At 50.0% G+C, this 13,599-nt stretch overlaps 1 protein-coding gene across 5 annotated transcripts in view; it reads left to right on the forward strand.

The window, feature by feature from the left end:
* SPEN (spen family transcriptional repressor) overlaps positions 1-13,490 on the forward strand; it is a 70,488-nt gene extending 56,998 nt beyond the window's left edge. For 3 of the 5 annotated variants that reach the window (XM_080378773.1, XM_080378771.1, XM_080378774.1), the window contains 5 exons: positions 1,722-9,657; positions 10,273-10,686; positions 11,559-11,753; positions 12,275-12,433; positions 13,231-13,490. In XM_080378773.1, coding sequence (XP_080234899.1) covers positions 1,722-9,657; positions 10,273-10,686; positions 11,559-11,753; positions 12,275-12,433; positions 13,231-13,362 — 8,836 coding nt within the window. In that variant the 3' untranslated portion in view covers positions 13,363-13,490. The remainder of the gene's footprint in view (positions 1-1,721; positions 9,658-10,272; positions 10,687-11,558; positions 11,754-12,274; positions 12,434-13,230) is intronic. The other 2 variants (XM_080378770.1, XM_080378772.1) reach the window with 1 other exon arrangement.
* The last annotated feature ends 109 nt before the right edge of the window (positions 13,491-13,599 follow it).

Here is a 13,599-nt window from a genome sequence, read left to right on the forward strand (position 1 = left end):
ACCCTGACTGAGAGCAGCCTGGCACGGAACACTCTGCATTTTGTGCTGCTTTTTCTCCAGTGGCTGAATAAAACATCCATGTTTTATTGCCTTCAGAGGCTGGCTTAATTGTTGGGGTTCTGGTTTACCTATGAAAAAGCCCAGCGTGACACTGATTGTACCTCTGAGCTAGATAAATTCAGTGAGGTTTTTTGCAGCAAAATGGATTGGTCTAACATATATGCAAAACTACCAAATTTAAAAGTGAGAAGGGTTTGGAAATTGCCAATCAGGATTTGCATAATCGAAATAAATGAGTGCATTCCGCAGTCCTTGCCAGATGTTGTGATACACCAGCAAGCAGTCGGTAATAATTTCCTCTGATTACACCAAATTCAGAAAAGAGAAGTGCATTATCGGATGTCTTCTAATGCACAGGAGTCAGCCGGGCTTGTCTTTGCTGTGAAACAATTCTGAGTAGAATGCTGATTTCTAGAACAGTGTGATACTTGGGTACACATTAGTCTTGGTTTTCGTTTTCTGTCACTATGCTCACATAGTCTTTACGAGATACTTGGGAGTAATGAATCGCAGAGTGATTGAGTGAGCTCTGCAGTGAGTCTTGTAATTTTGCATGTTCTGGTCTTCCTCTGAGCTCTTCCTGGCAGTTTATGCTCCCTTGCAATGATGCTAAGATCTCCACTAACTAGGTTATCTTAGGTTATAGTTGGAGCCAGACTGAATAGGACCCAAAGGAAAAAAAACCTACAAAAAACCCCAAACAAAAACCGTGACTGATTTTTTTTAACTTCACAGCTGCCATTCACGACTTCCCACTTTGCTTGCAGAATGAGGGTTTTGTCTTCCATGTTTTGTTTCTTTGTGTTCTTTTTCAATTTTGTACATTTCTTAAAAGGTGGAAGCTGTCAGCTTTTAACATAAAACATAAACTGTGAAGCCAAATAAACGTATGTAAAATAGTGTGCAAAACACTCCGTAATACTGGAGAACTGGAGCGCCAGCTCTGTGCCACCCCTCTGCTAAAAAGGCGTGTTCAGTGGTATAAATGGCTTATTTTTGCAGTTTGGAGGTACTGAGATAATAATGTTAATTGCTTGACTGACTTTGCTGAATGCTTCCCATGAATTCACCTGATATCAGAAAGAACCTCATGTTTTTTTGTTGACTTGGTCTTACTGTAGATAGGCAATGTCAGCATGTCACATGCACAAAAGAGCTAATTTTGGAATAAAATGATCACTTGCAGGGTTTAGGATTTTTTTTTAAAAAATATTATTACTTTACTGCTTAGTAATGGAGAGGTTCCAACCTTGAATTGTGATTTGACTCATGTTTTCAGAGGTAGGTTTCAGGTTCTTGAGATGGGGTGGTCTTCACCGTGACAGCCTGCGTGGGTGCACAGGTGCTGTGTAGGTTTTACCTGAACTTAATGCAGTACTTGAATTTGGCAGAAATGAAGCAGCGAGTGTGGTGAAAAGATACTCGGCAGAGCTGTCCCAAAATGACCAATTAACTGCAGATGGTATTTGATAAGCTAACAAAGCATTTCATCCACTGTGCGCTGGTTCCTTGTTGTTAAGTCTCTGTATGCAGCTGTGTACAGTTGCCTTTATGCATGTATCGAGAAATTATCATAAAATCATTCCCCGACATAGCAAAGAGCATGATGGTGTAGTGCATTGGTTGAGAAGGAAAACTGACCTGTTTATTCTTATATTTAGCAGAGATGAAAGAAGAGGATCTTACGAATATGCCCCTGATCGTACTTACTACGAGACTGTTCGGACTCCGGGGACGTATCCTGAAGATCCTCGGCGAGAATACCCAGCTCGAGGCAGAGAGTTTTATGCGGAGTGGGATCCCTACCAAGGCGACTACTATGACCCACGATACTATGACGACCCACGCGAGTACAGGGATTACAGGGGCGATCCGTATGAGCAAGACATAAGGGAGTACAGTTACAGGCAACGGGAGAGAGAGAGGGAGAGGGAACGGTTTGAATCCGATCGGGACAGAGACCACGAACGGAGGCCAATTGAACGGAGCCAGAGTCCGACACACTCCAGGCGTCCGCAGAGCCCTGGAGCGTCTCCCTCGCAGTCGGAAAGGCTGCAGAGCGATTCGGAGAGGAGGATTTACAGCAGGTCATCAGATCGCAGCGGCAGCTGCAGCTCTCTGTCTCCTCCCCGATACGACAAGCTTGACAAAGCCCGTGTGGAACGTTATGCAAAAAACGAAAAAACAGAGAAGGAGCGTGCTTTCGAGCAGGAGAGGGTTGACAAGGAGAAACGCTTGGTGAGAAAGGAAAAGCCAGAAAAACTAGAAAAGGAGAAAACGGATAAGCAAAAACGGAAAGCAAAAATCCATTCCCCCAGCTCTCAGTCTTCCGAAACGGATCAAGAGAATGAGAGAGAGCCTAGCCCTGAAAAACTGAAAGGCAACAGTAAACAAAATAAAGAGAGAGGTGACAAAGAAGGGACAGCTAAAAACCGCCTGGATCTAATGCCCTGTGTTGTGTTGACCCGAGTAAAAGAAAAGGAAGGGAAAGTTATTGATCAGCCCGCTTTGGAGAAACTGAGAGCAAAGCTTGATAATGACACTATGAAGGCCCCGCTTCTTGAACAAAAAACACAGACATCTCAAGCTGAGCAAACCAAGTCTGATCAGTCTAAACTGGAACCTGTCAGAACCAAGGTACAAAAAGAGAAAGCCCTTGCCAGTCACATAGAAGTGGTGGATAAGGAGGGAAAACTGAAACCCAAAAAGCACTTGAAGACGGAGCAGACTTCTGAGGGGGCCAACGCAGTAGATTTAGACAAGTTGGAGGCTCGTAAAAGACGTTTTGCTGATGCAAATCCGAAGCCTGACAGGCAAAAACTGGAAGTAAAAAGAAGCAGCCAAGATGAGGAAGATGCACGCATGGTTTTGAAAAAGCAGCTTGATTCGACAGCTTCGTCTAGAGAAGCGACAATGTTAAGGGAAGGAGAATTGGAGAGGAAACCCCTGAGGAAGGAGATGCTTAAAAGGGAATCTAAAAAACTCAAACTGGAAAGACTTATTCCTGTTACTAGTCCCAAAGAAATTCAGGAGACTCTTAATGTTGGTGGGATTGGCATGCGTCCCACCCTAGATCTGCAGGCGAGGCTAATGGAGGCAGCTGACGAACCAGTGGAAGTTCAGGAACTCTCTTCTAAAAAATTGAACCCGGTAAAACCCCAGCATAAACAGGTACAGCTACTGGACGATCAAGGAACAGAGAGAGAGGACACAAGGAAGAATTACTCCGGTCTTCCTGAAGACACACCTGACCATAAACTTGGCCAAGAGAAACCTCAGTCAGCTGATACGGAAGAGAAGATTGGCATTGACATCGACCACACGCAAAGCTACAGGAAACAAATGGAGCAAAGTCGGAGGTTAAAACAGCAGCTGGAAATGGAGATAGCAAAGTCTGAGAAGTTTGGCAGTCCAAAGAAAGATGTGGATGAATACGAAAGGCGGAGCTTGGTCCACGAGGTGGGAAAACCTCCACAAGACGTCACGGATGACTCTCCGCCAAGTAAAAGGAAAAAGACTGACCAGTTCGACTTTGAAATTAGCACTAAAAGAGAAAGAAACTACAGAAGTTCTCGTCAGGTGAGTGAAGACTCTGAAAGGACGTCGTGTTCCCCTAGCATCAGACACTTCCCTTTCCACGAAGATGACGACACACTCGATTCTCCAAGGCTAATGCCATTAAAGGAAACCAAAGAGTCACCTAAAATAGAGGAAAAGGGTCTTTCGTACTCCAACATGACTGTGAGGGAGGACTCGCTGAAATTTAATCCTTATGATTCCAGCAGAAGGGAGCAGATGGCAGAAATGGCTAAAATAAAACTATCCGTGCTGAGTTCTGAAGATGACTCGAGTAGGTGGGAAACACAAGTGAAGCCGGAGCCTGGTAGAGTTGATATCAGCTTTCCAAGCAGCATCGTCAAAAGAGACAGCATACGCAAGCGGTCTGTCCGAGACCTGGAACCTGGGGAGGTGCCTTCAGATTCAGATGATGACAGTGAAAACAAGCCCCACTCCCCAAAAGCCTCATCCTTGTTAGAGAGTTCCAGGTTGTCTTTTTTATTAAGGGACAGAGAAGAGAAGTTACGTGAAAGAGAGGAAAGGTTGTCAAGTTCCTTAGAAAGAAACAAATTTTACTCTTTTGCGTTGGACAAGACAATCACGCCAGACACAAAGGCCTTGCTGGAAAGAGCTAAATCTCTCTCTTCCTCTAGAGAAGAAAACTGGTCCTTTCTAGACTGGGATTCAAGATTTGCTAGTTTTAGAAACAATAAAGACAAAGAGAAGGTTGACTCGGCTCCGAGACCTATTCCATCTTGGTACATGAAAAAGAAAAAAATCAGAACCGATTCAGAAGGTGGAAAACTGGATGATAAGAAAGAAGATCATAAAGAGGAAGAACAAGAGAGACAGGAACTGTTTGCTTCTCGGTTTTTGCATAGTTCAATCTTTGAACAGGACTCCAAGCGCCTGCAGCATTTAGAGAGAAAAGATGACGATCTCGACTTCATTTCTGGTCGATTGTATGGGAGACAGTCTTCCTCCGATGGGACTAATAGTGCTGCTGATTTGGTGCAAGAACCGGTGGTTCTTTTCCACAGCAGATTTATTGAACTGACACGAATGCAGCAGAAAGAAAAGGAGAAAGATCAGAAACCAAAAGAAGTGGAAAAACAGGAAGATAAAGAAAACCGGCCAAAAACTCCAGAAGTGGTTCCTGATAGTAAAGAACCAGAACATAAAACTTCCTCTGTAGTCTGTCCCTCTTCAGTCGCTGTCCTGCCGCAGGAACCAGCGCCAGTCGCTTCTGAGAAGGTAGTGAATGAAAAGGTAGTGGTGGAAGCAGCTTCTGTAAAAGAAGAAAAAACATCTGAACCTGCTTCTGCAGCAGAGGAACAAAAACCTTTTCCTGAACTTGCTGCTCCTGTCAAAATTGAACCACCTGAGCAAACCGAACCCCCGCCAGTCATAGAAGCTAGTAAAGAAGTTGTTGCTACAGCCCTGGCACCGGAGGAAGATGCTGTGGCAACAGAGCATCCATCATACTTGGATACCAAGCCTCCTACTCCCGGAGCTTCGTTTTCCCAAGCAGACAGTGTAGATCCAGAACCCGAAGCTGTCCAGTTGATTCCACCTCCGCCCAAGCTAGTTCAGAAGTCCGATGAAGCTGCTGAACCTAAAGAAGAAAATCCTCTGCCTTCTGGCAACGCTGATGCCAGTGCAAGTCAAAAGGTGGAGGCAGCTGCTGAGGTCCTGCCGCCCGTTTCTGACAATGATATGGAAGTCGAACCTCCAGTTGTTGTAAAAGACAAAAAGTCCTACAAAAGTAAACGCTCCAAAACTCCCGTGCAGTCGGCTGCAGCCAATGTCACAGAAAAGCCTGTCACGAGGAAGAGCGAAAGAATTGACCGTGAAAAACTCAAAAGGTCAAGCTCTCCTCGTGGAGAGACGCAGAAGCTTTCTGAATTGAAGGTGGAGGCGGAGAAGGTTTCGAGGAATGCTGCTAAATCCCCTAGTTCTGCTGCCGAGCCAGAAAATGTGGAGCCGAGCTTGCCAATAGGTCGGACCAGGCGCAGAAACGTCAGGTCAGTCTATGCTACCACGGGGGACAATGAGGGCCCGTCTCCGGTGAAGGACTCCATGGAGTTCACCAGATCCACCAGGAAGAGAGGGGAAAAGGAACCGCAGGAAACGGTGACAACTGTCCCTACGACCCCGAGGAGGGGAAGACCTCCGAAAACCCGCCGTAAGCCAGAGGAGGACATCTCTCCCATAAAGACAGAACCGGTACAGCAAGAGGCTGAGGAGGCTGAAACGAAAGATGCTGTGGAAGCTCCTAAGCCTGCAGAAGGTTGGAGGTCTCCTAGATCCCAGAAGCTAACACACAGTCACTCATCAGCTGCTAGCAGCCAGCAGGGGAAGAAAGGGAAAAACGAACCAAAAGCCGATACCTCGGCTGAATCTGAAGATGCTGCTGAAAGAAGTGGTCAGGAATCAAGCGTCGGTGACAACAGCAATAAAGCAAAAGCGGCTGAGAAAGAGCCAGCAGCGAGCGAGCAGAAACGTGATAGGAAAGAACTGGATGCAGAGAAAAACCAGCTAGAAATCCCCGCAGTTGAGATCATTGAGAAAAAGCCGGTGCCAGAAAAGGTTACGAAATCCAAAAGGGGAAGGTATAAAAATACCAAAACTGTCGTAGATAAAGCATCCGTTTGTCTCAAAAATGTAGAAATACGCCTCAATGTGGATGAAGTCAAGGGCGCCTTGCGGCCAACCGAGGAGGAGGCAGAGCCGGTGGCAGTGTCACCAGCCAAAATGAAAAGCCCCCCAAAAGAAGACATCTTGCCACCCCATTTTGCTAAGAGTGAGGTAGAAGATTCGTTCCCAGAGACAGAAAAAGAGGTGGTGCGGGAACCAAAGCAGTCCCCTGAAGCTGCCCAGTTAGCAAAACAGATTGAGCTTGAGCAGGCCGTGGAGAATATTGCAAAACTCACCGAAACTCCTCCGTCAATTGCTGCCTACAAAGAGCCGACAGCAGACGTGCCTGAAGTTCGTCAGGAGGAAGAGGGAGACAAGCCCGCCCATCAGGCCAGTGAAACGGAGCTGGCAGCAGCCATCGGCTCCATCATCAACGATATTTCTGGGGAGACAGAAAGCTTTCCTGCACCCCCAACGTATCCTGCTGAATCAGAAACTGAAATCCCCACAGAGCCCTTGGTGTTACCGTCACCTCGGGAGGAGATGGAGCCTGAGACGGATCAGGCAGTGAATAACATCCTAGAAACGGAGGCTGCCGTCGAGCCTGCGGTGCAGCCGGTTCCCAGCTCTGCCCCGTCAGCGGTGGAGACGGAGAGCAAGGAGGCTGAAGTCAGCTTCAGCGAATCTTCCAACTCTGCACAGGAGGCTGAGACCTTGCAGGAGGCTGAAGTTTCTCGGAAGGAAAAGGGTCGTCAGAAAACCACACGGCAGAGACGCAAAAGGAGCACAGGCAGAAAGGGTGACACCGCTGAAGTCAACACCTTTGAGCCGGAGAGGGTGCAGAGCAAATCACCCCCCGCCAATGAAGTAAAGACAAAACCCGAAGAAGCCTTGAAGGAGGAAAAGCAAACTAAACCTGCGGCTCAGGCGCCTGTAGAGCCAAGTGCTGCCGACACCAACAAGGCTGCAGCCACTGACGTGGCTGCGCATGAAGCTGTCGCTGAGAGCAGCACCTCTCCGAAAGCACCTGCTCCAGCTCCTCTGGACCTGGCCGCCCCACCGCTTCCCCTGGATGAGGGGAGTCAGAGCGCGTTCAAGATACGTTCGCCCATGGAGAACGCGCCCATCACACCACCGAGTGCCCCAAACGCAGCCCTTCCTGCTGTCCCTTCGGCAGCGCCGGCAGCCAAGCTGCCCACGCCGGTGCCCGCCGCGATCGTCCCCCTTCACTCCGGCACTGCCAAGGTGCCGGAGTGGATGGTAAGGCACGAGGAACCCCGTGCCCGTTCCACACCCCCTCCCGCTCTCCCACCAGACACGAAGGCGTCGGATATCGATACAAACTCCAGCACTTTGCGGAAGATACTCATGGAGCCCAAGTATGTCTCGGCGACGAGCATAACCTCCACGCACGTGACGACGACGCACGCTGAGCCGGTGAGCGCGCCTTGTTTGGAGGAGGCACCCCTCCACCCCGCGGTAGAGGCCATAAAGCCGGTTCCGGAGGAGAAACCAGCAGTCCCCGTCACCAACGCCTTGGACCCACCGGTGGGAGAAGCGCCGGTGTTCAGTGAGAAGGAAAAGATAAGTACTGTGATTGCTCCCAAAGCCACTTCTGTTATAAGCAGGATGCCCCACAGCGTGGATCTGGAGGAGGCTCCAAGGATCACCTTGGTGAAGCAAGCTCCCCAAACCCAGACATGTCTCGTCAATGCCCCCTCGCCAAAATTTAAGCAGAGGTCAAGCACAAATGATAACAGTAGGTTTCATCCGGGATCCATGTCTATTATCGAGGAGCGGCCGGTAGAGACTGGGTCCAGTCCGGGGCTGCGGGTGAACACCTCGGAAGGTGTAGTGCTGCTGAGTTACTCGGGACAGAAGACAGAAGGCCCTCAGCGAATTAGTGCCAAGATCAGCCAGATTCCCCCAGCCAGTGCTGTCGACATAGAGTTTCAGCAGTCTGTATCCAAGTCTCAGATTAAACAGGAACCTATCACACCATCTCAGCCAACGCCGAAAGGCTCCCAGACCTCAGCGGGCTACGGGACTGTTTCCACCCATTCTTCTTTGGTACTAGGAACACAGCCTTATAATACGTCGCCTGTCATCTCCTCCGTGAAACAAGAGCGCACAGCACTGGAGAAGTCCGACTCGTCCCACCTTTCTGTCCAGACTCCGGCGTCTCAGCCTGGTAAAGTCCTCACACAGACTGTAAACACTCCACCTGTACTCGTCCATAACCAGATGGTTGTGAACAAAAAACTGTCTGATCCAGCTGCTCTGAAAGTGGAGACCAAGGCTCTGCAACCCTCCAACTTGAGTCCTGGAGTCAGTCCTCACCACCCTTCCCTCTCTGGGAAAATGCATCCAGAAGCAAACCACGTCAGCTCGGGACCCAGCACCCCAACTGACCGGGCTATTTCCCACTTGGGGGTCACCAAACAGGAGCCGCACTCGCCGCGTACTAGCGGGCACTCACCGTCGCCATTCCCCCGGGCTTGTCACCCCGGCAGTACCTCATCTCCGGCTTTATCGAGCAGTACCCCAGTCATGCTGGCGCCTGGAATTCCCGTTCCTCAGTACATATCCAGCATGCATCCCGAGCAATCTGTTATCATGCCCCCTCACAGCGTAACGCAGACTGTGTCCCTGGGCCATCTGTCCCAAGGCGAGGTGAGGATGAACACCCCTCCTCTCTCCGGCATCCCTTACGGCATCCGCCCGGAAGCGCTCCACTCCCCCAGAGCTGCTCTGCAACCCCAGATAGAGATCAAACCTCAGCGATCCAGCACGCCCCAGCCAGCTCCGATACGAGACATAGTGATGCCTCCTCTGTCTTCTCAGCATCCCCCTGAGGAGGAGATGCACTACCACCACACCACGGTGTGCCGAGGACCAGCCTCCGTTCAGTCCGACGTGCTGGTGATGCAGCCGGATTACCGCATGCACCCCACGAGCATCAGGCTCGACCAGTACAACGTCCCCCGGGATGTGAGGATGATGATGCACCCGCACATGGCCACCGTGGGCGAGCACCACTCGGAAACGAGACAATCCCGAACTCCTGAAGGGGCTGTGAAAACTCCCCCCGTCAGTAAGACCCCGCAGCCGGGAAAAGAGACGCCAAAATCCTCTGAAGGCAAGATGGCACACTCTCCTCACAGCGAGCCCCGGCTCCTCAGCGTCCCCTCCAGCAGCCAGCTGCCTGGACTGCCTTTGACGCAGCCGGTGGTGGTACCGCATGGGGTACAGATCATGCACCCCACGGGGAGCTCCTTTCATGATTATCGGTCTGTGTATGGCGACATGAGGAATTACCATACAGCGGCACAGCTCGGGCATCCTCAGTTCCCGGGTGCCTCACCGATCGGGCTGCCTTCCCGGAGCATGACCCCATCTCAGGTGAGAAATAAAACCCTTTTTTCCTCCTTCTACCTGAAATCTGGAGCGCTTCAAGCTAATTGCAACCCTGGCGCGGCTCTGCATGGCCACAGGAGCTGAGTTTAGCGCTCTGTGGTTAGTCTCCAAGCCCTACTTAAGTTCATAGCACAAGAAGAGGTATTTTTGTTTGGGAAATGGGGTTGGAATGCTGCTCGGCATTAGAGGAAGCTAAAATAACCTGTTTCGTTAACTACTCTAGGACGCAAACCAGAAGGTGCGAAGCTGCCTACGGGTTTCTAGACATAGAGGTGTCGGGGGGGAGAACTGTCAGCATCGAGGTGGCGCGTAGGTCCGGCATCCTGGGATGGTTGGTGTGGCTAAGGGCTGGGCTTGGGGCAGGATTCAGGGGATGTGGTCTCAGCTCTCGGGTGTGAGAGGCTGGTGGGGTGGCCTTGGAAGGGGCGGCGTGTCCCAGCACCACCGCAGCAGGGCTAGTGCTGTGGCGTGGAGACACAGATGTCTCTGCCAGCAATCCGATGGTGTCCTGGCAGCCTTATTGTTGAATTAACAAGTTCTGATACGCCCACAGCCTAAAACCTTTCCTTTCCCCCCTCCCCCCCACCGCCCACTTCCCAGGGTCTGCCGGAGGGCGAACACTCACACCCCAGCCAGCCAGTACGCAGCAAGACTCCTCAGATCCCCCAGGATCCCAAGGGCCCGCCAGCAGGAGGACCCGAACAGAGTCACCACCCCACTGTAAATAGGCATGCGGCACAGATAGACCCTCACGTCCACCTTCAGAGGGCACAAGCGGACACGGGCCAGACCTCCTACCCTTCGCCTGTCGCCATTTCAATGAAACAGGAGCTTCCATCACCGCACCAACCTCAGGCGGTTCCCAAGCAATCCATCTTTATCCCCACGACGTCGGGTCCCGGAGCACCGCCAGGGCTGCCCCTCAATCGCCCTGAGCCCCAGTCCACTCTCAAACAAGAGCCGTCTCCTCACCCCGTTGCGCAGAGACCTGTGGATATGGTTCAGCTTCTGACAGTAAGTATTGCTCTGTCGTCTTCTCCTGGCTGAGCAGCCTCGCGCTCCTCATCTGGGAAGAAATAACTGGGTTCTGCGTAGCTCGTCTCACCTCTGGCACCAAAATTTGACCTCTCTTGCATCAGATGCAGAGAAAGTGATGGATGGTCTGTCTGCTTTCCGGGCTGTTCCTGTCCCCGGTGAATTTTAGCCATGTTCATGTTTACATGGCATTTATGAGCGCCTCACGACAAGGCACTCAGTGCAGAGCAGCCTGCTTCTCTGGTTACTTACTGCTTCAAACAGCCGGCAGGCTCAGGCAGGCAGTGCTGCGTCATTTTTACAGTCGGCTGTTTCTTGGGAAGGTTTTTTTCACGGTCAGGAAAGACTGATAGTTAAAGAAAAAAGGAAAAAACCACTCTCCCAAAGCCTAGAGACTGAGGAAAAGGGGGGAGATAGCAAGGCACTCATGAGGAATCGAGCATTGCGTTCAGCTCTTGAGTATTTCCCATATAACCTTGAGCAACTCTCCTGCTGCTGCTTGTTTCTCAATTTTCCCCTTTGTAAAAGAGAAAACGGCGTTTGATAACAGCCCCCCTCTGCCTTGTGCTATGTGGGAGGCGGAAAGATGGGGAAGTGCTCTGATGTTATGATGAGGAGAGCCACCCAGGCTAAGCCAGCTGGAAGAAAAAGGACTGAATTAACTGATTGAGCAGGACTTAACCCCCAGTGTACAAGGGGTAATCAGATGGTATGTCTGTACGGAGTCCTTAAAGCAAAGCAGCGGTGTCTTAATTGTGGAAGTATTGGAGGCAAACGAGCAGCTCAGATGGGATTTAAGGTCCCCCTCTCCTTCATTTGCATTTAATAATTTCTGCTCCCTCTCTTTCCAGAAATACCCGATTGTCTGGCAGGGCCTTTTGGCTCTAAAAAACGACACGGCTGCTGTTCAGCTCCATTTCGTCTCTGGTAATAACGTCTTGGCGCACCGGTCCCTGCCGGCACCGGAGGGAGGACCGCCGCTGAGAATCGCTCAGCGCATGCGACTGGAGGCTTCGCAGCTGGAGGGTGTCGCACGGAGAATGATGGTGAGGGGTTGGGATGGGGCGAGGATGTGTGTTTGGGAAGGGCTGACACTCATGTGCTGAAAACGGGGCTGCTCTTAGCAGCTGTGTAACCAAAACTCACGCCGCTTCTCCTGGAAACCTCGGCTTTCGTTGCTTTTGTCACGTTATTTTGGGGTTCTGGTGGTAGCTGTGCGATTCCTTTGTCCCAGTGTGGGTTGCAAGTCACGAGCAATAAGTTTTCCTCTGCATTCACACAAAAGGGAACGGTGGGGCTGGGAAACCTTTGAAGTCACCCATCCCTCAGCTCTGGAACGAAATCCTGCTGGCTCCAACACGTCTGAGTAAGGTGGAAAGTGGAATTCGGGTTGGAAATGAGTAGCTTTCAGGCCTTTTCACCATCTCCTGGGCTGGCTGAGCTTTCAGCAAGTCTTTTGTAACTTTGAAGGAGTTCAAAGAGAGGATTTTCCACTGCAGATAATGTTTGCTGGGAACAGGCCCCTTCCTGACTTACATTTGACTTAATTACTGTATTTTCTTCGCAGGTGGAGAGCGATTACTGCCTGTTACTGGCCTTGCCTTGTGGCCGGGATCAGGAAGATGTAGTGAATCAGACTGAGTCACTGAAGGCTGCGTTCATCAGCTACCTGCAGGCTAAGCAAGCTGCAGGCATCATCAACGTTCCCAACCCCGGCTCTAATCAGGTATTGGCAGGAAAAGCCTTGAAACACCGCGGATAAATTAAATCGATAGATAAACGGGCGGACAGCCTTCCACCTTGGCCCTTTGCTTAAGATTGTCATTGAGCTGGCTTGTTTTTACTGTTAAAACACACCCCCTCCTGTTTACTGTGCTGGCATCTTCACATCACCAATCAAAACACTGGTATAATTGATTTAATTACTGAAGATGAACCACAAAGCCCAAGAAAACCCCAGACATACGTTCAGTTTGTTCACAGCCCTACATAGTTGGCTGAAAACAAAACAAACCCATTTTCCAACCTTTTTTTTTTTTTTCCTTTTTTTTTTTTCCCCTCTGTTCCAAGTAGAGTCCTTGGTTCTTCCTCGTATCATACCATGATTTTTCCAGAACACTTCCAGAACACCTGGTGTTTCCTTGCTCTTGGCCCTGTAACTACAAAAGATTGGAGTTTGGCAGTGTGGAGCATTTATTTCAGATGTGTTGCTGCATTAAATCAAATTTAATCTGTTCCCTGGATGTAAAAAAACCCGGAATGAGCGGTCAGCACTCAGAGCAACCGCTGAAATGATAATTAACGGGAATTTTTCTGCCTTTCCCAGTAAACCAGCCAGCTCTTATGTCCCTGGCGTGGAAAAACTCCCCACCATTGGGGCACAGTGTGTCCTTTTTTGCCTAATTGCTCTGGTTTATGCGCATTTAAGTGCCCCAAACCCAGGCCCTTTGTCCTGTTTTCAAACACTGTAGGCCCCGATGGCCCTGGTTTGTGTCTGATCTGTGTCCCGTTTCTGCCTTGCAGCCTGCCTATGTTCTGCAGATCTTCCCACCCTGCGAATTTTCGGAAAGCCACCTGTCCCGCCTAGCCCCGGACCTCCTTGCCAGCATCTCCAACATCTCTCCTCACCTGATGATTGTCATCGCGTCGGTATGAGCTGTTTACCAGTTACTGACTCTTTATTATTTTTTTTTTCCAAGGCCCTGCAGCAAAAAAAAAAAAAAAAAAAAAAAAAAAAGCCCACAAAAACCACAAAAAAAAATTAAAATAAAAATAAATAAAAAGAGAGAGAGAGAAAGTAATGAAACAAGAAAATGCTGCCAGACTACCAGCCTCCTGCCCTAACTGGCCTCGATCAAACTGTTGCTGGGTAGTGGTTCCGCTACCTTGTAT

This window comes from Falco punctatus (genome assembly GCF_963210335.1).
Source record: "Falco punctatus genome assembly, chromosome: 3".
NCBI lineage: Eukaryota > Metazoa > Chordata > Aves > Falconiformes > Falconidae > Falco > Falco punctatus.